We start from the raw sequence: 24,551 nt of genomic DNA, 5'->3' as shown, positions 1-24,551 counted from the left end.
ATGTTAATAATACAGCTCATTAACTCATTAAAGCATGTCTTTGTCCATGAAAGAATGATAATAAAGCTTCAGTCAACCAGGAGAAGTTTGGGGTTAGTGTGTTTTGACCAGTTTGGGTCAATATAACACCGACACAATACTGTGTTAATGTTACCCAGAAAGCCTCTAAAGATCCAGTTTTACTGTTATTTCTTCTTATACTGTTGGGTTGGAGCTTGTTCATAACTTGTGTATCTTTTGAATGTCATATACACGTCGTTTTTGTGAAAGAAACGAACTATTTGTGACGTTTTTTTAGGTAAATCTTGATGTGTGTAACACTGGCTGCTTGGTAAAGTTAACCCAATTATTGTGATGGTGGTCATATTTTAACCCAGTGGTTTATAGTGTGCAGTATTTAGCTGCTAATGCTAACGGTCACATACTGGTGATAAACAAGCCGAGGTCTGGTTGTGTGCCACCAGTATGTCTTATGATAACGAGTGACCGCTGGTGTTTTTCCCGTTTAAAAGGTTCTTGAAACAATCTCCTACAGGTTTATATTCTGACCACCAGTTGACATTATTATGAAGTCAGGTTTTGTCTGTGACTTTGGTGGAACGGCTAAGAATAAACCACATTACCCATGAGCCTCGGCTGCTGTCGCTACGGAGAAGAAGCCGATGAGAGGTGTCAATCAGAGCGTAACGAATTCAAAATGCTTCGTCGCTGAAGTTGTAAACAAAACATGACGCCATAGCACTCAACACTGCAAACTTTAGCTTAAAACTTGGTCACATGCTCGCAGGTGGAAGCACTTAAATCAAATTTTAAGCTTGGTGATTGGTCGAAATGCACCATGGGAGTTGTAGTTTACGTCTACCCTGAAGTTTTAATGCCCAGAGTGCCGCAGAGTACCTGCGACTTTTTTATCAAAGAACCTGATATTTTCTAACTCAGCTCAAGTCAAGTAAAGTAAATGTTTATTTATACAGCCAAACATCACAAATCACAAATGTGTACAGCAATAACACCTCCTCTATCTTTAGACCCTGATGATTCAACCCTGATAATTCAGTTTTTACTTCTGGAACCGAGGGCGCCCCGAAATAACTCCTCCCACTTCGCAACTCTACTCAGACAGCGTTGAACACGTTGGAAACCGAGACTTTTTACAGCGGAGTGTGCAGGCAGCCGGCTGGACTCAGTCATCGAGACGGGAGACCGAGACTGAGCCAAGTCCGAGTTCATTAAAAACCATCTTGAGTCCACATACGCGTGGGCACGTGTCGTCAGCATTGTATTAACACACTGAATCTGTTTGCAGTCGTCCATCTTTGTAGTCATCACAGCATGATGGCTTCCTGGGGGGAGACAGAGAGGGAGGGGAGGGGAGGGGAGAGGGGGGGGGTGAGTGGTGGCATCTATTATTTTTATCCCAAACACCATCAGTGACAGATAACCTGTGGTGTTGTAGAAGCCCTGTCTGAGGAGCTGACTCTGTACAAAGAAACACCACTGAGGTACTTGAAAGTCTTTGATTCTTTTTCCAACACTTGATGTATTTATGGCTTCAAGAGTTTTCACACTCGGTCACACTCGTGTGTTTGTGCCGTCGCAGGAGGCAGATGCAACGTCTGGGCTTGCATGAATTGGAGATTTAAGCCCCCGGAGCTTTGCATAGAGAGCATGCCATAACACAATCACATTCACGGCTGTAGAGGATTTTCAATTATCCCACAGGCCAAGGAGGCGGCGGGCAGCAGCCAAATCAGCCTCTATCCATAAGTCAGTGTGATGGACAGCTCGGCGTTTGGCTCCCAACACAGGGGCTGTAAACAACAACAGCAACAACAGGGTTTATAAGATGCACATTTTACACACGGAGGAATGGTTTTAGCCTGACAGTTATGGCTCCTCTTGTCAATTTGAGAACATGTCTTACGCCGTTAAAACCTTATTGGTTTGTTTTCACTTTTTCCAGGACGTCAAGGTCTCATTTGTCGCGGGGGGGGTGGGGGGGGGGTGGGGGGGGGGTAAAGTGCTGTGGAAGATGAGGAAAAAGCAATCGACTGAAGATATGACCTGAAGTTTATAGAGATGTTGTGTTGGAGCCAATTACAGGACCAAAGGTTTTACTGTTACGTTCCTTAGTGCCGTAGTGAGACGAGAAGATTGATGTATAAGGATGTGGGTTTGGTTTCAGAAAAAGGGGGGATGGGAGGGGGTGTATATATATATATATATATATATATATGTATATATATATATCACAGAGCACTTCATTAGGAACACCTGTACAGTCTAACGCAAACCAACACAGCCGCTCTGCCGTAAATTCTACTTTTACGAAGCTTCTACATTCACAGTTTTCTACTTTACGTTTATTATCGAGGTGGTAGCGGCGGTGATGGTGTACTGGAGGGCATTATATTGAAAAGTGTTTGTAATATTTTGTCCAGCCCATAAACATATATGAGGAGGTTAAAATATCAGGAACACTTTTCAATCTGACAGTGTTAACAAGTAAGAGACATGGTTAGCTTAGCTTAGCTTAGCTTAGCATAAAAACGCAGGCACGTTGTTGTATCTCGTTTGTTTAAACCGTACGCAAAGACAGAGAATGTCAGAATGAAAGATTTGTGGTTTTCATTGTGCGATGGAACAATTTCTTAATAAACAACAGTGTATTCTCTGTGTAGTGATCATCCATCAGTAACCCCAGAACTCTTTGTTTTACATGTGCGTTCGTGTCCACATGAAACAAACAATGTACAGCTTGTTAATCAGTGACCTTTAGAGGTGTTGGCAGGTGTATTTTTTTTTAACTTTGGACGGAGTCAGACTAGCTGTTTCCTGCTGCTTTAGTCTTTATGCTAAGCTAGGCTAACCACATCTAATCATTTTACTACAATCTGCAAAAATATATTATTGTTATACACAACATGGAAAAGAATGGAAATAAATGGCTGAAAACTGTACAACCTTCCTTCATAAATGAGCAGAAAAACCTAAAATAACAGGAGCTAATTTGTGTTTTAGATCAGGAGCTAACACACACACAAACACAGCGGTATGTTCCTTTAAGAGGCAATCAGCTCACGCTGAAGAGGTTCTGTCAGCCAGTGAAGTGAGAGACGATGGACGGATAGAGAGGGAGATTGCGGCAGCGAGAGTTGTCCTTTTCAGGGTTTAAAATGTCAAGTAGGGTCTCACGGACAGATTAAGAGCGCTATGCTTGCATAATATTAACAATAATAATCACAGTTCCGATGGTGGTGTGCCGGATAAGACGGCAGTCATCGTGTTTCCCTGATGAACATCTGCGACTACAAAGCTGCTCTGCTGTAATTTAGGTCCTAAAAAAAACCAGCTTGATCCACTTTAGTGAGACTTGAAATCAGCATTAGGAAGAAGCTGCTGGTGTGTGATGTGAGAGGAGGACAGCTCAGGAGGAGCTATCAGTTCCCGCTGTTATCTGCGGATGGTTGATCTCTGCCGCAGATCAGAGCTCGTATTTATTAAACCTCGGAGAACGACACTTCAGAGCCAGCTGAGGAGTTGTTGACTGACGTTGAGCAATAAGACACACGTACTGTATCCAGTGACTCCCCCCCCCCCCCCCCCCCCCACTGGCAGCCAAGTGTCAAACCAACACTGAGGAATAATGAGCATGTGAATATAATTATAATGTTTGAACATATAAATAAGGATTTAAAATAATAATTCTGCATCACATAAATCATATAATGAGGGGAAATTTAGTTCCACACCAGGGCTACGTATTTTCATTATTGATTAATCTGCCAATTAGTTTCTCGATTTAGTCTAAGAATTGTCAGTAAACCGTGAAAAGAGCTTATTATTGTTCTCATAGCTCGAGGAGATGTGTTCAGATGTCTTGTTATGTCCAAAATCCAAACATATTCAGTTTGCTGTCACATATGACGAAGAAAAGCAGCAAATCTTCACATTTTAGAAGCACGGACAGAGAATTTTAGGGCAATTTTGCTTAAATAATGATTAAATATGATGAATCAATCAGAAAAACAGTTGGTGATTATGTTATTACGTATGAATGGACCAGTGGTTGCATCAGTGGCGGATTTATTCTTGTAGTTTGTTTGATAAAGACAAAGATGATATAAATGATGTTCAGATACGACTGTCTCACTTTCTTAGATTTATAATGATACTCACACATGATAAAATATACAACTAAATGCAAGTTTGTGCAGTAAAAAAGGAATTTAAATGTAATTTATGAAGCCTAAAATATTCTTACAGTTAAAGGACCAACAGAACCACAACATGTACATTTAAATGACATTTTAACACCAAAACTTATTATATGATAAACTGCAGAAGTCACTTTGCTGACAGATGTTCTGATTGTGTGATCAAAGTGCAGAAACAGTAAATAACAGCAGGAACACACATCAAATCAGATCTATTGCCCCAGTGCATGCTGGGGGGAGGGAGTGGAGGGGGGGGTTAACAGCAATCCCATGATCAGCACTCAGCCAATCACATGAATGCTGATAACGGTTTCAACTCGTTCTGCCTCGGTGATTCAAGATAACTTCATCCAGGATCAACAAATCAATCCTCAAACTGCCTTCAAAGAAACCAGATTATCTGGATGAGAATTAACAGGATTATTTCAGCTCGTTAACAGAGCGTCGGCCCGAGTTAGTGGAGCTACGTTTGAAGAACGGGGGCCCAGGTGTCGACAAACACAGCAGAGCCTGTTTCTGTCAGAACTCATCGAGCTTCATGCAAGAAGCAATTAAGAAGCACGTACGACTGATTTAAGAGTATTTGCGCCGTTCATCAGTTTTCTCTCGGATACAAACAGGATGTAGGAGCGATCCAGAGCTGCGTCATGAATACATCACGTCTGCCTTTCTTCACAAGAGGACAAACACTTGTTTGACTCACAATTATAACGTCCTAATGTGAATAAAATATGGAGATTAAATACGAAACTGAAATGAACAAAAATAGATATATAAATCAAACAAACTTTATACCGAAATTGACGTTGTTTACCATATTTTCATCAGCATGGCTGCCAATTTATGATTTTTATTGCCGTATTTTAAATGTCAGTAGTAAACAGCTGCTCAGTGTCTCTCTGTGCAGCATCATGTTGTGTTGCAGCTGTAACATCAGCTAATGTAGGCTGTGATATTCTCTCCTCTAATATCTCTGTGACAGTCACATGACCTCCTCTCATATCAGTCACGGAGCGTTTTGCTTTAGAAAGATGTTTTCTAGCATCTAACTTCATGTCACAGTGCAGCAGCTGCTCTGATGGATTCATGTTTTCTTATAGTTTCCAGTCCTACTGACACTAAATCTGTTCTGTGTTTGTCTGCTGATTTCTGACTGTTTTTACTCTTTGGGAACATTTTTGTGAATGAAACTCACCCACCGACGTAGCGGAACGTCCTCATGAACAGGTGACTTTCATCAGGCTGAAACGAGCGATTCATGACCAAATTCAGGCAGTAAAAAGACGGTTGGTTGAATCCCGCGTAGGATTTAATTATTTTCCTCTTATTGCTTTGTGCAAGAACAAATATAAAGAGAAAGAAAATTAGGAAAACATTCATGCATGAGGCTCGGTGTTATTATCGTGGTCGTGCTGCATCACAGGAAGATGAGATCACTGGACTCTTAATCTGCTCTAATCGCGCACTGCTGGATTAAACAGAGCAAACACACACACACACACGAGAGGATCCGCAGCCTCTTTGTCCTGTTTTAAAGGGTCACTGCACGAGTTAACGGACGGTCGGAGAGACATTTGTAGAAGTGTTATTTTCACACTATACTTGCTTTAAAAAAACTCTCAACATTATGACAGGCTGATGATTTACTTTCAACCAACAACTTTACCTCCTCAAGGGTGCATTTTCTATTTATTTCCTTTTCAGCAGGACAAATAAAAAAAATGTACTGAATGCTTTTCTTGCCTCTGGAGAAGTCATCTGTCTCCTTCTGTCCTGTTTCAAAAGTCCTCAAAATTATCTCCCCACACTGAGGTTTTTCTGTTTTGAGGAAAACAACTCATTAAGATGGATGTTTAAAACTCAAAAGCTCAGTTCAGCATTTAGGAAACATGTTAGATGAGAATATCACTGTCACTCTCTGTCTCAGGAGGTGGTTAGTCTAGCTTAGCATAGATACTGGAAGCAGGGGGAAACAACAAAACAACTGTAAGGCGTTCAGCCGCAGGGTCAAGCGGAGGTGTGCGTGTGGGGGGGTGTGGGCGTATTTATTTGTGCTCTAGAACGTAACCGCTGTGAAACAATCCGAAAATAATGTTTTACTGATCTGATTCACCGGCCTTCTCGCTACCAGCGCTCCCTCTCTTCATTCACGCTCTAGCTCGCCCGACCACAGCTGCTCTTTTTCCTCTCGTCTTTTTTAAAATGAGTCGGGAAGCCGACAGCGAAGTCTAACTTAAATAACGTTATCAAGCGAAGAGAAATGTCCTCCCCTCATCCCAGTAACGTCTTTGTCCTCCTTCATGGCAGAGTTTACTCTTGTCAGTCTGATCTCCTGCTGTGATTGGCCACAGCAGCCTTCAACCGGAGTGACGTCGGGTTGCGTTTCTCCAAAAGTTGACTGTGGCTCAACTTTCCTACCCCCATTCAAATGAATGGGATGACTGACGTTTTCGCCGCACCGCCTGATTTGTTGTGAACGCAGCCTAAAGCTCTCGTTTGTTTAAGCCGTTCAGAAACTGAAATGTAGAAACGTTATTCTTGACCAGTGACAGTGACTTCCTGGAGTCTTGTCATCAAGCATGAGGTTGACAATCAGCCAATAGAGATTCACGTAACTAGTCACCATCCGCTCCTCCGCCATCGCAATTTCTTGCTTACATTAATCTGAGAGAATGTGTGTGTGTTCAGTACAGAGCCGGAGTCAGGACACCGTTTGTCTTCTCTTCCACAGATAACTGCAACAGTCCGCTGGTGTCCATGTTACCACAGTCATCCTTCCAGAGCTCCTCGGAGTCTTCCTTCAGTTACGCCGCTCACAACGCCAAACTCAACAGAAGAGACGGTGAGTGGAGAACATTCAACACTCACATTTCCTCATTTCAGTCACAAGCTGTCAGTCACTTTGATGGTAGTTTGTGTTCTAACACTAATAAAGACACACAGTCGTCACTCTGTCTGACAAAGATCAGTCCTGCTCAGACACACATCAACACATCTGCTGGCAGAATGTGTTTATTTGGTTTATTGATTAATTGTATCATTTAATAATCCGGGTTATGATTATAATATCTTATACAGACTGGAAATTATTTATTAGGCCAAATGTTTCAGGGAAAATGGAAACTATGTATCTCACATGGAACTGTTGTCTCTAACTGACGCTCAGGGGTTTTCAGCCTTCAGACTGAATAAATGACGATAATTGATTATATTGATTATATTGATTATATTGTGTTTCCAGCTGACTGACAACCGACTCTCCTCATTAAGTTTTTATTTAATAAACATTATTGGAGGGAAACAACAGATGATGAAAGGAAAAAAAAATTCTAATGAATGAATAAAAGTTGTTTCTGGTTCTTTTGTCATAATGAACACAGATCCTGTTTAAAACTAGATGATGAATAAGAAAACAAATCAGATATCAAATTTGTGAGTATTGAATCTGTTATTTGTCCTCTCTGATGTATCAGATCAGTCCGATCAGCTGCAGCGTCCAATCAATAACTGATTTCCAATAAGGAGGCGACTTCGGTGTTTCCTCGCTCCTCGGAACACAAATAAGCGCTTTGAGACGACCTTCATGATGGCGGAAGAAGAACGATCAATAAGGGACCTTAAATACCTGATTCCCTCTTTAGTTAATTGGAAATCAGTTATTGATCGGACGCTGCAGCTGATCAGACTGATCTAATACATCACAACATCTCTGCAGTTTGATACCAGAGAGGACAAATAAGCTTGGCGATCGGCTGTTTTTCTTGCTGAAATGCACCTTGGGAGTCGTAGTTAACTTCTAACCCAAAATCTTGTCCACAGTCTTGTAGCTTCAACTTTTCATCAAAGAACCAGACATTTGTTTCATGTTGATTTAAGCTGTAGAAGAAAGTCACAAACGTTGACTAAAGGAAAAATTCATGAGATTTTTCAGCTCTTCCTACTTCCTGACTGTTGGACCAGTTCTGTTGTCAGTGTATTTGCTGCCACCAGGTCATCTCACAGTAATAACATCTCTCCATCAAGTTCAACAAGCTGGCTGTGAGAGACTCGACGTCACAGAACATTTTGCAGTTAAACTCCACTTTATTCCAAATAATGAGAGCACTGCTATGAAGTTTATCTTTGACAGTGAGCTAAACTTCAGACAACACACATGACATTTTCCCAATCGTCTTTTTTTACCAACTGAGGAATATTTATGTAAAACTTAATGCTGGAGCTGCAGCTTCAGACTGAAACGCTCTTCTCACATCAGCACAGTTTCGGATGTTTTCAGACCTATAGTTTGTTTGCTCAGGGGTGTACTCCAGAGAGCAGGTTTAGTAAAGTTATATATCAAAGTGTATTCATTAGTGGAGGTTTACTGTCTGTCAGAATCTAAATCCTGTTTGGATGTTAGTTTGTTACTCAGGAGGATGACTCCAGAGTTACTGCTTTTATGCATCCAAACACATTATTACTGGATCAGACTGTGAGCTTACAGTCATGTCTATATGTCTTTCTTCTATATATTTTTGAAATCTTTAACTATATTTTTATCTCCAGCTGCTGCTTCTGGTGTTTTGTTCCCGTCAGATTAAAGCTGAATGAATATATTTAAAATGTAATGTAGCTGCAGCCTGATACACAGTCAGACTCTGACTCAGGTTCCTTTTTTTAAATATAAATGTGTTCAGTCCACATACACATGCATTAATATCTCTGCGTCCACTGGGTTATAATGGAGGCTCTCTGCCTTTTATTTACCTGCTGCCATGGTGACGCGTAGTATCGGAGCTCCGTTGATGATGGCTTTTTTCATTCATGATGCACACACTTCACTCAGAGTTGATTGAACTGACTGGGATCAGCTGTTTCCTGTCTCTGAACAGACCCCTGAAGAAGGTCATCTGGCCAAATACAACGTGCTTCGTAGTGCTAGTCCAGGTCCGACCTTGATTCATCCTCCTGCTAGTTGTTAGCAACTGTTACATTTTCTCATCAACATCCCAGCGTGCTCCTACAGGAGCTTTTTAGCTCAAACTGGCAGAGTCGGATCACATCCCAACACAAACAAACAAACAAACAAACTGCTCCAGAGTTTGTTTGGGACCAGACTGAGACCACCTCCTCTAAAGGCTCTATGTGAACTCTGGAGCTTGTGTTGGGAACGTGATCCGACCTCCATCTGACCAAATACAAGACGTATTCTGCAAGTTTGAGGTAAAGGGTTCCTGTAGCCAGGTGCATGCTGGGATGCATATGAGGGAAATTGCTAGCAGCTAGCAGCTAGCTGGAGCATGAATCGAGGTCCGACCTGGACTAACAACCAAGTACATCGTCCTCTTGATATTTGGGCTGATAAAAGCTTCTTAAGGACCTTCTTCCTGTGTTTACGTTTGTGTTGCCGCCCCAGAACACATCTGACCAATGAGAGGAGAGAATGTTCTCACCTGGTTTGTAGTGATGCATTCTGGTTCAACTGGATTATTTCCACTGATTCAGACCCACGCAAACCAACTAGAGGTTTTAAAACCATTAGAATCTGTTTTAAAATCCAACATCAGGCAAATAGTTTATGACCATGAGACGCCATCTTTAAGAGGGAACGACTGTAAGCCTGCAACCAGTCCCATCCATTTACTATATGACAGACTCTAGAGGAGTAAAACACTCATTACATTACATTCAATGTGTAGATTACTATAAAATTAATGCTTAGGGTCACAAAGGCTAAACTGCATTCTCAGATATTACAGGTCACATCTGTAGATGAACCTGCAGGGACACATTTACATAAAATGTGAGGAAACAGCATCAATAAATAAACAGAACCCTTCATCATAAATAATAATAAATACATCAAGGCCTCACAAACACTATATTCATGCAGCATCAATGCATACATATATGCTGCATGTTCTTTCTGAGGCCTGGATGTCTATTGTATTTAGTATTGTGGAGGTTTTCTAAGTACATTTCTTATTGGTGTTGACTTTTTCTAAACGCTCTGTTAGATTCATCCACAGATGTAACCTGCTAAACCTGCATTTTTTGACTGTAAATACCTCTCGGGATCTGTAGGATCTATTTATAGGCTCCTACTTCATTTAATGTATGCAGTCTTGACAGGGTAGAGGTAAAACTATTACTGTTACTTTACATATATATATATATATGTACATACATATACATATATATATATATATATATATATATATATATATATATATATATATATATATATATATGTAAAGTCAACACCAATAGCAAATTTACTTAGCATATATGTTTGTGTTACGCCCATAGAGTGGAAGCTCATTCGAGGGGTGACATATTTTAGAAAAATGATTTATTCTGAGAGATCAAATTGACACTTTGTGAGTCGGCTGATCTTCAGTGGATTTACTCTTAACGTTAACTGCCAACTTAAATTAGTCGGAACAATAGAACAACAATGCAAAACAATAACAATATAATATAAAAATTCAATATTTGAAAATACAGTAATCATGTATAAACTAGCTATTTCCATTTAAAATCAATACGCTAACAGAATCACAAAATATATATAAAATAGACTATTAAAATGATCAATTCTATATCAGAACATTGAAAGCGCTATATCAGTCTATTATCTACAATTATTTACAATTCTTATTGTTTCAGGTATAAAACAATGATCTCATTCCCTCATAACTTCAATCACGCAACATTTACATTACAATATAATCTCCCTCATTCTTCTTCTCTGTTTACGCGTGACGTATTACAACGTGAGCTGCCTGGTTGCCTTGACAACGGTAAACAACAGCGCTGCTAATCAGCTGTTCGGGCTCTGGCTCTAACTGACTACGTTCTATAACCGTTATAAACAAACTGAAAATAAACGTTATTAACTGTTATAAACAAACTGAAAATAAACGTTATTAGCTGCTAGAGGAAAACGAACAAAACAAAGAAAATACAAACCACAAAACACTATAACATTAAATCTTACACATCCATACATATCAGTGCAGTCAGGTAAACCTTACATCTGTTTCATTTAAAGATAACTATCATCGTAACTGGCAAGCTAGCGCTAACTTGCTCCACCTAGCTAGCGCATACACACTAATAACCTACAGACACGCTACAATACGTAAAGCACTACAATAACAATAAAAAAAACCCCGAAAAACTGAACACACGCTTACCTGACATTTACCCACCTGAGAGAACAAATTGAAACTGTGTGAGTCGGCTGATCTTCACTGGCTTTACTCTTAACGTTAACTGCCAACTGAAGAGAGAAACCGCTCATAGCTTATATACCCCCAGGTGGTCTCGTGCCTTTTCCACTCCAACTACCAGTAGGCCTATGTGAAATTAAATGGTGGTGGTGGGGTGGGAGGGTTCTGTTATTCAAAATAAAGTTTTATAGCCTACATATAAAAAAAAATAACATATTTAAATCAGTGTAAATTTCCTATGTGCCACATTTGCATTGACGCTGCATGAATATAGTGTTTGAAATTTTGTGAGTCCTTGTTGTATTTATGATGAAGGGTTCTATTTATTTATTGATGTTGTTTTCTCACATATCATGTAAATGTGTCCCTGCAGGTTCATCTACAGATGTAACCTGCAAGCATTTATTTTATAGTAATCTACCCATTTAATGTAAGCATTTTTAGGTATATTTATGATTGTTACTGTACAGAGTGTTTTACTCCTCTAGCTCCATGTATGATATTGGAGTCTGTCATATAGTAAATGGATGGAACTGGTTGCAGGCTTACAGTCGCTCCCTATTAAAGATGGCGTCTCATGGTCATAAACTATTTGCCTGATGAAGGTCTATTACAGAAATGTCTTAAATAAAAGTGTCATTGCAAGTATGTTTGCAACTTCTCACGTCTGCCTCATGAAATAGACGTGCAAAGTGTTCTTCTGCAAAATCCTACTCATGACTTTACAGCAATGAACTTTTAACTCTTTACTGTCCAAAAAGACCTCTCAGATCTGCAGGGTTAGGCCTGTCAGCTGATCCAGAGTCCAGGTTAAGGTCAGAGGACGATGGAGCTTTTTGCTGCAGCGGCTCCTCGGCTGGTGTTCGGTCTGCTGACACAGACTCAGCTTTTAAACCCTTAAGCTTTAAGACACATTTTTACAAACTAGACATATTTGTTTACATAATACAGCTCTGTTGTAGTTTTTACCTTGTGGATCAAATGTACTCGTAGCTTGAGAATTGCTGTACAAATGAAAATATTCAGAGCATTTTGACTTTTACTTGAGTAAAAGTGTGTCAGAGGAGAAAGAAAAAGCCACAACACTCCCATGGATCTGCTCTTCCTGTGTGTTTCTGCTCTCTCTCAGGAGCGGGAGGCTGGTCTCCCATGGTGACGGACCGGGAGCCGTGGCTCCAGGTGGACCTCAGGGACCGGATGGAGGTGACGGCCGTGGCCACGCAGGGGCGCTACGATAGCTCGGACTGGGTGAGCAGTTATCTGCTGCTCTACAGTGACACGGGTCAGGCCTGGAAACAGTACAGACAGGAAGACGGTGTCGGGGTGAGTCGTACATATTCGTCTGTTGTTTATTATTGTTCCACACTGCATTTCTGCCTTGTTAATGGACATCAGAGTTTAAGAAATGAGGCTTTTTCTCTGAGTGTGTTCATTAATTCTTTATGATCTATTGTGTTCGCCCTAGTTACTGTATGTCTGTACTGTTTAACAACATTATTCAGTCGTTAACCAAAAAAAAAACACACAGAATGAATTGTTCACATCAGGAGAATTTAAAAACGGGCTCAAGTCAACATCTGTGTCTTTTCCACCAATCAGTGCTGTTAGGAGACCACAGGCCTGTCACTGCTGCGTCTTCTGTCGTTCGTGTTCAAATGAAAAGAGGATGTGAGGGTGAACACCACATCGCTGCTGTGTGTTGCTCTGAATTATTTAACTTGCTCTACACACTTCTTTGTATTATCTACAGTACACTGGAGTAGAAAAACCATTAAAAACATCATGAGTTTGGAATAATAATGTTCTCATACAGGGTCAAATATCTAGAGAAAGAAGAATCCCCACCATCATCATCATCACCATCACCGTGTATCTGTGCAGACTGTCTGCAGTTTACTGAAACAAAAGATCAAAATGTTCCATGTAGAATATATTGAATATGAAATACATCTGCTGTGAACAGACCCTGACACATCCTGCAGAGACGTCTCACTTCATTCACATTTTAAGATGTTTATAGTAGAGATATCGCTATGATCCGGGCAGATAAAGGATCAGTAAAGCGGTAAAATAAAGCCGATCAAATGTTGATCCGTTCTTTACTCGTTGTGCTGCATTTTGGCCACCTCAGACTCCCGGCGTCGGACTGTTGAGTCCAACGGATCATAGTTTATCACAGACCTCTAACAGAATAATCATTGGAACAGGAAAAGGTTTCAAATTAGCTTAAATAAACTGACATAACATTTATTTTTGACGATCACTGAGCTGATGCTGTGTACATGTCATAAAGGATGAATGTAAAGATGAAAAGAACCAAGCGGTGCTCCGACAGTTTGGTATTTTCCTGACGTTGAAACTCACTTTGCCTGTCTGTGTGTTATTCTGGTGACCAGAACACGGTGCACAGGTGGGAGGTTCATTCAAACGAAGCAGCACAAAGACAGTTGTCATTGTATTTTGGTTGAAATTTGTGATGGGAAATTGCTGATCACTCAATAAACACACAAAGAGAGCATTGTCAGGTTATGAAATAGTGTAATCAAATAATACAATAAGAAGTATAATGCATCATAGTTCTGGAGACAAAGATACCACCTAGCTATCTTTTCTTTGTCTGAAAGGTTGGCACTTAACCAGTCCCTTAAATACTGCTCGTACAGAATTTAAGACATCTGTTTACTAACCTTACAGGTCAGCAACCCTCAGATAGAAACATAAGTCAAAAGTTCAGCTAACCTAGGAACAGTCCATATATGACAGTACATAAGCACCAAGTAGCATCACAAAATAACATCACTACTATATTAAATTAAGGACAAACCACACTATCCTCTAAAAGCTTATCAGTTTTACACATAAACATCTACATAACTACAGTTTATCTTATCACTGGCTCAGGTAAAGGTATAACAGAATAAACTTAACTGTTAGACACACAACTGCCTCATCTTACACAGCAAAGAACTAAGTTTAGAATAGACACAGCACACACAAACTAACACTAAACTGAACTTAAACACTGTCTGAAACATGTATGATATATTGAAGAAATACATCAAATGATAACCTGTTATTCAGTTTTCTTTTACAAATTTGGTCCTAGTCGTTGCCAATTATCAACAGGATCAAACTAAACACTTGCTGCAGACGTGTTGCAACAACAGATTAATGCTTAAACTATAAATCATTTATTTCAATTAAACATTCTCCAACTAGAATCAGCACAGCAGGGAAGTCAGTAAATCAGTCTGCATTGATGTATAAATGATTGCGGTTGATTCTTACAGTATCTGCTGTTTATACCGTATGGGAAGCTTCTCCTTCAGCCTCTGAGAAGTGTAAAGATTAAAGATTAACACCAAATCACTTAAACGTGGGTTTAATTAACCTACATCAGTCTGATGGGAGGCGTCCATGTTTGTTTGGCTTCCGGGCACAAACATATTATTAAGTATTATTAAGTTGAGCATAACAGTAAACGCTCTTTATAAGTCGGAAAAGTTACAATAACTCTGATATGACTTAATCTACTCTGATGAGAGAAGAGGACGATTTATTGGAATAAAGCTGAACTTTTAATCAATGGAAACTGCCCAAAGGGTACAAAAAATAGCCCAAATTATCACAACCCGTCCAAAACTAATTTTACCACCGACTTAATTAAAAAGTCCAATTTGAACTGTGACTGAACTGAATTTGGTTAAACTGAGCTCTGATCTCCATGACAACAGCCTCCACTGCAGCTTTTCACTGTATATGAGAGTAAACATGTGTGTGATTGTGAAATACAAGTGAATTCTGACATCCTGGTTGGCAAAATACACAAATTTACTAAACTCAGACTCTAAAGCGGCCAGTATACTCTATTAGAAGTACTCATCGGCTGGTCAAGTAGCTTCAGAAAGCCCCTCCCCCACCACCGTTCCAGTATATAGTCACTTTGCGCAGTGATTGGTTGATTGATTGATGAGAGAGGAGTTCTCTATGATGGCCGACTTTATTACTCCACCTTGGATTGTAGCTGTTTGAAACAACACTTTTTATGCTTTAGGGAGGAGAGGCGGGAGAATTAAATACAATTATTTGTACATAATTTCAGGTCTTTCACCATGTGGTTTTGCAGATGATACTATGTCTTAATATCAAGATAAATACTGATGCCTTGATACATAAAATAATAATATATTCATATCCTGGGATGTCTGACGTGGTCGTACACTCTCGTTCTAATAAATCAACTCTAACTCTCTCTTTCTCACAAGCAAAGAGCTGATAAACTTAATACTTGAAAGGTACAATATGCAACTTCTGGAAATCAAGCTAGCTGTAGCATGAGACTCCTATGAAAGCGTCAAAACAGCCTCTGTATTGATTTTTCTCCGGGGCTGGAAGTAACGGAGCTCTTCTGTTGGGATTTTACAGCGTTCACAAAACATCATCCTCACAGGTAAGAACTGCATATTTTATAAACAGTTGCCACAATATGAAATGATGGATTATAGTGGAGACAACATTTTTATAAAAACTAGTTAGCGTTACTAGTAAGAGGACGCGGTTAGCTGTGACTCCAAGGCTTCAGTTTGAACTTTATCTAACTAACATCTATGGTCACCGAGCTAAAACTAATGCAGTCTAATACAGAAGTCCTGTAAACAAATCCTCCATTTATGGAGGTGATAACTGATATCTAATCTCATTTCCACGAGGGATGTGCAGAGTATTTGTATTTGTATTTGTTGAGGCAGCAAAATTATTTGTATTTGTTTTCGAATAAAAGTGGAAAGAGGCTTAAAAATCCTGTTTTTGTTTTTATGACACTTTTAATTGTAGAAAATTAAAGTGTTACAATAAGTGTTCATGAATAAACTACCTCATGAAGGAGGTCCCCACACCTCTACCTATTTATACACCCATAACACAGAGACAGCACAGCCTGTAACATGTAGAGAAGAACTTCAAAGGCGATTATTGCTTTGCACTTTTCATTTATTGCCTATTTTTTTACAACCTAACTTTGTGGAAAGGAGAAGAGGAACAACAGGTTATGGAGAGTCCATTGGGAGCACTTTGCTTGTGTCAGTAGCTCAGCTTTATCTCTGGGGAACACCCCCAACAAATAACTTTTTAAATATTTGTATGAAACAAATATTCATATAAAACCCACTATTTGTGCTTTGCCGAATAATGTATTTGTATTTGGGCACACCCTTAGTTTCCACCCTATCAGTGAGGTTAGACTAAATAACAGTATAATGAAACACAGTTCAGCAGCACCACAAACTACAGCCTCAAAAATAATCAGACAGTTGAATTAACAGCTCTCTGAAACATTATAACCTTCATGAAGTGAGGATTTACTGCAGGATTTTAGATTGCAGTGGACGTGATACACTGGCAACTAAACTTATTTATTGCAGTTACTATTTATATTGTTAATCAATATTTATATTGTAATTCGGCATTTACAAGAAGAAGAATCCGGCAGACTAATTTGTACAGTTGTATTTTCATTTTACTTTGGCAACAGACAGTCATTGAAAACCTGGACCTGGACAGCTATCGCCAAGTCCTGCAGCCCTTCCTGACCCATGACCCCAGCCTCATTTTTGATGTCCTCGCCATCAGAGAGGGAGACTGACAGGCATCTAATCCTCTTACCATCCCAGCACAACCCCAGTAGTGGATCTGCCAGAGGTGTAGGAGGAGGCCAACGGGCACTGAGTGCAAATGTTGTTGACAGCAGCCTCAATCCTGCATTCCTCCTCCGCCTCACACGGATACCGTCGTCCTGCAGGAGAGAGTCTTACGTTTGGCCAGGAGGTGATGAAAAATGACATTTATTCATGATTGTCTGAATCTGGGAGAGGTATGCTGCATACAGACAGTTTGTCCTGTGGCAGTATGGTTACATGGGTCAGGGTTGTGATACCATCCTGCTGTGTGAAGAGGATCAGAGACAAATACCCAGATCCCCCAAACCGCGGGCTCATTCCCAGGAGTGTGTAACTATCTATGGAACACCATATTGTCTCATTATGTAAACAGCTTGGAGAACATTTGTCTTTGTATTTATTCGTAATTTTGGCTAATTTGTTTTCACTTTGATTTGCGCTACATTCTAATAAAATATTGCATCTGTGTCTTTGTGACGTCCTAATTTGTCAAACACAGTTATCTAATGTTTCATAATACTTGTTTTTTTGGCTAAAAACAATTATATTCTCTTCAGTGTAATGCAATTCAACATCATTACAGCACTCAAATAAGTTGAATCATGAGCTCAGAGCTGAACGCTTGAAGCTTTAAACAGTATTTTGCATTGAATTGGTTTGAATTAAATTGAATTTAAAAGTTGTAACTATGTGTCATAACATCACCAAAGGTAAATGAAAGCATGACAGATAATATGCTTCAAAATGTAAAATATTATTAACTTCTTATAAATATAAGTTACATAAAAATGTGTTTTACCAGTGTTTCAACCACTCATGTAGTGGTTGACCATAACCATAACCCTAACCATAACCCTAACCCTAATAAATAAAATGTATAACTTTAAAATACAAAATATATTGTTGAAGTAGTGTCCATCTCCTGTGTGTGTGTGTGATTGGAAGCTGCTGTTCTGGTCGACTGCTTATTGTGTGGTACCAGCGGTGTCAAAAAAACAACAACAAAAACAATTTAAGAATCGCTTGATTACACAAATATGCATGACAGACATCTACATGTAAAAAAAATTGGGTTTCATGTTTTCTGCATGTCCAGTAAGGAAGCCTTTCTATTGGGGTCTGTCTGGTAAAAGTGAATCTTTTTAGTAAAGTGCAGCTCCGAGCATCTGTTTTAGGTGACCTGCTGGTTTGTTTAAGTGTCTGCTGGTTTGTTCAGGCGCTTACTGGTTTGTTCAGGCTTGCTGTTCCAGTGAAGTCTGTTTGTTCCAAGTCTCCTGCTGACTTGATGCCCCAGGAGCTGCTCTGTGATCGGAGGCTGGGACTCCAGAGACGAGCCTGAGCTGTTGTGGGTCTGAGGGATGCATCACTCTCTTTGTAGACACCCACTCGTCATCATCGTCCAGCCATCTTCTCACAATGGTTCTCTGCATATCTGACATGTAACTGTAGTCCTTTGGAACTGTGACAGTATATGAGCTCCATCTCCTGGACTGTTTGTTTCAGACTTTGCGGCCCCTAAAAGAAAAAAGATACAACACAACACAACAATTAGTACATGACAACACTTGTTGATTTGTGGTGTTATAATTATGAATACATGTAAGTCAGTGGTTTAGTGAGGTAACTGGGGAGAGGTGTTCATCAAGATGTGGTTGTGAAATGACTCCAGTTCTGCTGTTGATCTACATGTGGTACATACAGCAAATTATTAAACAATTTAAACGTAGTTTCTCTGACAGATGAAGGATAAAACACATTCTGTTATTTATGTATGTCCACAAAAACAAATGAAGCTAAACAAAAGTGAGCACACACTTGCAGAACAATTACAGAAATGCAGAACTATTACCTTAATTAAGGCTAAAACTTTTCCACGTCCCTCAGCCACCTTCGATTCATGATCACTGAGATCAGGATCCTGTGTGCAACAGAGTCTTGCTCAATCCAGATGTTGCTGTGCCTCCCAAGCATCTGTCCGTGGTGGCCAGCGGTGCTCATCAGTGACGTTTGATTTGATTTGATTTATTGATCGGGACAGTGTGCAGTATTAAGCATAAATGATGCACTGCACCAGAGTTAGCTTGAAGCTAATTTGCATCTGTAGTCCATTACAATCAAAACATACAACAGCACAACAACAAACAAACAAACAACAAAAAAAACACAGAGAACACACCATACAAAATACAAAGCTACACACAACAGCACATCTCATGCACCCAAACTAGACTCAGTGGTCACACAGTTGATTCATCTTTAGTTGATTTTTTAATTTGGCCTTGAATGTATTGATTGAACTACAGTTCTTCATATCATCAGGTAGGACATCCACTGAGTTGTGGCTTTCACACAGACAGCTGACTGTCTAAATACAGTGTGAGGAAATGGTACAATCTATAGAGGATATTCTGGAGGATCTAATCACAAAGTCACATAGTGGAGGAGGACAAACCATTTACAATTTTATAAACCAGGCTATTTCTCCAGTACCCTACGGTGATGGAAATGCATTAGTGATTGGTGAAAAACACCGGTCGACAATAATCACACAGAGGAAAATAAGACAGACAGCTCAACAGTCATTTTCCCAATGACATCAACTCAAGATTTCCACAGTAATGAACATATTCTACATGCTTTGATTATATACCAGGACTGACCAGTCTATGTACAGTGTAGCAAACTTCCTCTTGCTTTAATGTTAAAGTTGTGATGTTTTCTTTATGTTGGTTCACACAGAAGAGATCATTAATATATTCTTGTAACCTTAATTACAGTTTGTAACCTTTTCTCCAGATTTTTTGCTCCACGCCACATGAATGGATAATTCCACTTTCTTTGTATTTCCCTTTGCTTGATGTTTTGGTGGAGATAAGCAGCATGAGCAACATATAGCATGAAATGTGATATACCCACAGATGTAATTCTACCCTATAATGACAAAAATAACAATACAAAAAGGAACATTTACTAAAGAGTGCTGAAATCTGTCTGTGTGCATCCATGCAGACCTCTTGAATGTCAATTTCTTGTTTTAGTTCATCTATTGTCTGGGTAAAGGCCTCCTTTTCCATAATGACAGAGTTGTGCTGGTCTGCCTTTTGTGCATGTTAACAATGGACAGTATTTCTTTGCCCACCTGCCATAAGGAATCATTCAGTTACACAGATAAAGATAGCTATGTGATGGATAACCACAGATAAAGTAATTATGTTGGTCTACCCAACTCAACAAGAACAACACAGATTTTATTACATAGGTTTGTCACAATGTGAAGCCTCCTCTCCTCCCAGAATGCTTTGGTTGTGTCAATACAATATGCGTCTTGGATCCAGAAGACAGAAGTTCAACCACACCGATGTTCAAGCAGTGTGTTAGTAGCTAGGATGAAGTCTCCTGAGAATTCCACTTCCACAGAGTTTGGCCACTCAGACCCTTTTGATCACTTTTACACTACAAACAGCGGTGCCTACCAGGCTGTCCCATGTGTGTGTGTGTGTGTGTGTGTCCCGCCACCTGATGCCCACACACAGCCAGAAATGAAAGACGTCTAGGTTTGTGGCGAGGGTGTCTAAGAAGTGGAAAAGTGAAGCTGTGGAGGACCTCCGTGAGTGTTTTGACTGTAGAAACAGGGATGTTCTCAGGAGTCTGGAAATCCTACAGCAGCTTGTGTGAGGACAGCTGTATACCATCACGCACCAGGGTGAGTTACAACAATGACAAATCCTGGTTCAAAGCTAAGCTCAGACGGCTAAGGTTAAAAAAAGGAAGAGGTGTTCAGCAGTGTGTCCAGCCACCTGAACGAGGCTCTATTGTGACACTTCCCCCTCGACGAAAGACATCATCTCCAGCTCCCCAATCTCTTTTAAACTCAACCGCTCTTTTCACTTAGAATTTATTTTTACTTATTTTTTATTGTAAAATTGCAGTCCTATGAAATCCCTGAAATCTGATAATAGCCATTAAAATCATACAACCCCAACAAATGGTGTCCGACAACCAACTATCACTACGAAAACCCATCAAGAGGTCAAAGTGGCATCAAAATTAGCACCTTTAAGTTCCTCCAGTCAAGATTTTATAAAGTGGTAAAGAAGTAAACATGCATTTTTTTTGAAGGCATCACCTCCTGATACTACACCAAAGACAGACAACTAATCACTAGCATAATATACAGAAGCCCCCTTTGTACCTGATTTACTGACCTAATAGAGATTCAATAATAAAACATATCTCCATCTAATATAAGTAGACAAGTTGGTCAATATCCAGACCAAATATTCCCTGTTGTAATCACTGTTCTTTCTACAATTGGCAGCATGATGAAGTGTATGTTGAACAGGTGTTTGACTAACGACGCTGCGTCTCGGCCTCGTATGAGCCCACAGTCTCTGGTTTTTACCGGCGGCGGCACATTTGTCAAACAAACCCATAGTCCTCACTTAAAGGGTTTTCTCTCATAAAAAAAGCAAAACTCACCATTTTAAAACACGTCTGATAAGGAATAAGACTTACTCTTGAGTGTGGTTAGACCATTATGTAAATTAAATGGAGCCGTACAAACAGGTGACAGACAACCAGAGTCCCAGGGGAAAGCACCTAATTAGTGGAGACTAAAACACATTCAGCTGGCGGACATGAAAAATATAACTCAGCGATCACAAATTGATTCTGCTCTAATATTTGACAATGACAGCAGACCAGAGGGGTGACTTGGTGTACTTGGTAGATGTGACTGATTGATTCTCATTACTAGAAATAGAATAAAGTTGCTTATAGAGGTGGTGCTTATTCAGCAAAGCACAAATAGTGTTTTTTTAATGAACATTTATTTTGTACAAATATTTTAAAAAATATTTGTTTTTGAGAAGAAAAAAAACATGTCAAATACCAGCGTGCAGGTCGGTTACATCGCTATCTCAGTGTCTCTCCTCTGCTCCGCTGTGACGTCTATCAGCAGGTCTCAACGAGGGGAGTCACATGCTGGGACATAACGCACATTTCCTTATTTGGACATCACTCCTGGAGTTGGGGATGTTCCCCAGAGATAAAGCTGTATTTTTACACCTATTTCCATTTTTTATTGAAATACAAATAATTTTTATATTCATAGGTGCTTAGCTGCTACGAGTGTAACTGCATTATTATGGCATGATTCACAGGCAAAGACGGTAAAGGTAATGTTACTGTCATGAAATTACGTTGTTACAAAGTTACCTCCATCTGGTGAAAGCGGCGCCGATATAAATTCTTCATAAAAAAAAAAAAATTGTCGATTTCTTTGTGCTTTTGTTCTTCTTCTTCAAAAGTCTTTCTTCGTGGTGTAGAGTGTCTCAGACAATGAGTCCGCCATCGTGACATCTTCCTTAAGCTAACGCTAGCTTGGTGCCTCAGAAGGAGAGGAGTAGTGACCCAGAAGCGCATGCATGTGTGCCCCTGACTCTGGCCTTCACTGATTGGTTAGATGGACGAGGCTCGTGTTGAAGGGAATATCTCTGCTGCTTCACATCACCTCTCCACATTAAGACATACTTTGGACCTAAATTGCAAAAGTTTCATATTGTACTTTTAACTTAAATTACTTAACTTAATAGTTTTGAACCAGGACCTTCAGGATTTGGATCAAGTAACTTGTGAAAGTTGTGTGCCTAACTCAGAAGGCTCCGTCTTAAATAAACATTTCATATCTGAATTTAAGTATTTAAGACTCCCTAGTTTTATGTAGCAGCCGGCCAGCTTATATCAAACAACTCAAAACTAGCACTGGTACACTGAAAACTGGAGTTCACGTATATGTTTTAATGAATCTGTTGGATTCTTTCTTGTTCATGTGTGAATTAAAAAAAGCAGCAGCAGGATGAATGGCAGCTAATTAGTCAGGCGTCTGTGATGAAGCTCGCACCGAGCCAGCCGACCCCAGCTTTCACCCAGACCTTTGGCTCATGCTAATTGACGTCCGTCTGGCATTTTAACAAGTGAAGTTCACAGGTAATGGCTCAGTGCTGCTACCTGAGCTGTGGGGACTAATGAGAGAGCTGACTGTTGATCTCAGCAGACGTACCCCTGCACAATTAGACTCAACCTTTAGCTGTGAAAAAATATAGAAATAAGAGTTTGATGACTGTGTAAAACAACAGTCCAAATGTTTGTTCAAATAGACTGAAGCAGTGTCCCACTTCTATACTAACTGTCCAGTTTATATTATATATTAATTTTCATCTTATACTGGTTTTTTGCACACTACAGACTCAAAACCTGCTTAGAATTAGCCAGCTTACACCGGCAACATTGGAAACAAGTAGTGAAAACAACACTGACGCATCATCAGCTTTTAAGTTGATATGTTGAACTTACTGGCAAACAGTTACCAGCAGTTACGGAGCGACATTATCATTCATGTGGAGTCGTGTTTCTGTCCACCTGGTGAATGTGAGTCCGATATTCACTCTCTTTTAGCTTCTGTTTTTACTCTCTACCAACTCCTGAGGGAAATATCTGGCTCTTTAGCTGCTAAATGCTCCACTATGTTCACCAGCTAGTCTACAGCTAACTGTGTGTGTTTGCTGTTTGGTGCTGAGCAGGTAGTGTATGGCGGCTTTTTACAGCTTTTTCTCTGAAAACAGCTGCCTGCTGCAGCCTAAAACAAGGCTATGAGAGCACTGAGAGTGAAGCAGAACAGTAAAGTTGCAGCCGGACAGATAAACAATGAGCTGAAACTCACTATAAAGCTGCAGAGTGACTGATAATTCTCTGTAGGTTCATCACTACGAACCACAACCAACACATTACACACTGACAACTCATACATTGCTATTATAGAAAATATCCATTGTAGCTGCTGTGAAGGTGTGCTCAGACAGGAATCGAAGGTCATTTTTGCCTCAGGTCATTAGCGTAATCACATAATTTGACTGCTAGACCGTTGGTGTTTATTCACCCAAAACAGCCAATTACCAACTATGTGTGTTTGTGCTCAGCAGAAACTCCATTTCTCTCTGTTATTTCCCTCCAGTCTCTCTCCTTTTTTCTTCTCCTCTCAGATTCATGAAGCCCTGGGAAATGCCCAGATTTTTCACACAAGTTGAAACAATTTCAAATCTTGCAAATGTGTCTTTGTGAGTTTGCACCTAATTGCGTGTTTCCATTGACTTTGTTCGCCTCTAAAGTTCACTTTGCATTCTGTCTGAACACACAATAAGGGGCTGTTCACACCTCCACACTCAAACGCCGGAGCAACGACCCCTTCTTTTCATGAATAATGAACTAATAAGACTTGGCTTTGCAGCCTGCCGCCCCTGCTGAGCCAGAGAGATACAGAAAGCACCCAGCAGCACTACTGATGAGAAAGGCTCAACTTCAGGAAAATGTCCAGTGACACAGTTTGAGTGACAACACTGAGGTCCGATCACACTTGTTTTGAGTCCTTGTTCACTACTCTTCTCCAC

At 39.9% G+C, this 24,551-nt stretch overlaps 1 protein-coding gene and 1 long non-coding RNA gene across 2 annotated transcripts in view; one reads left to right on the top strand and one right to left on the bottom strand.

The window, feature by feature from the left end:
• Positions 1-24,551, top strand: part of cntnap5a (contactin associated protein family member 5a) — a 111,769-nt gene that overhangs the window by 18,125 nt on the left and 69,093 nt on the right. Inside the window, exons 2-3 of the mRNA XM_044366215.1 lie at positions 6,949-7,059; positions 12,561-12,754. Of these exons, the coding sequence (XP_044222150.1) occupies positions 6,949-7,059; positions 12,561-12,754 (305 nt within the window). The remainder of the gene's footprint in view (positions 1-6,948; positions 7,060-12,560; positions 12,755-24,551) is intronic.
• LOC122992424 lies at positions 5,092-23,598 on the bottom strand. Its single transcript, XR_006406046.1, has 4 exons — positions 23,475-23,598; positions 17,364-17,367; positions 9,680-9,692; positions 5,092-5,101 (listed from the first exon to the last, which is right to left on the bottom strand). It is a non-coding gene; the product is annotated as an uncharacterized LOC122992424 (long non-coding RNA).

Source organism: Thunnus albacares, chromosome 11 (assembly GCF_914725855.1).
Source record: "Thunnus albacares chromosome 11, fThuAlb1.1, whole genome shotgun sequence".
Taxonomy (NCBI): domain Eukaryota; kingdom Metazoa; phylum Chordata; class Actinopteri; order Scombriformes; family Scombridae; genus Thunnus; species Thunnus albacares.
The sequence above is the reverse complement of the archived record's forward strand: the minus strand, read 5'-3'. Positions and strand labels throughout refer to the sequence as shown.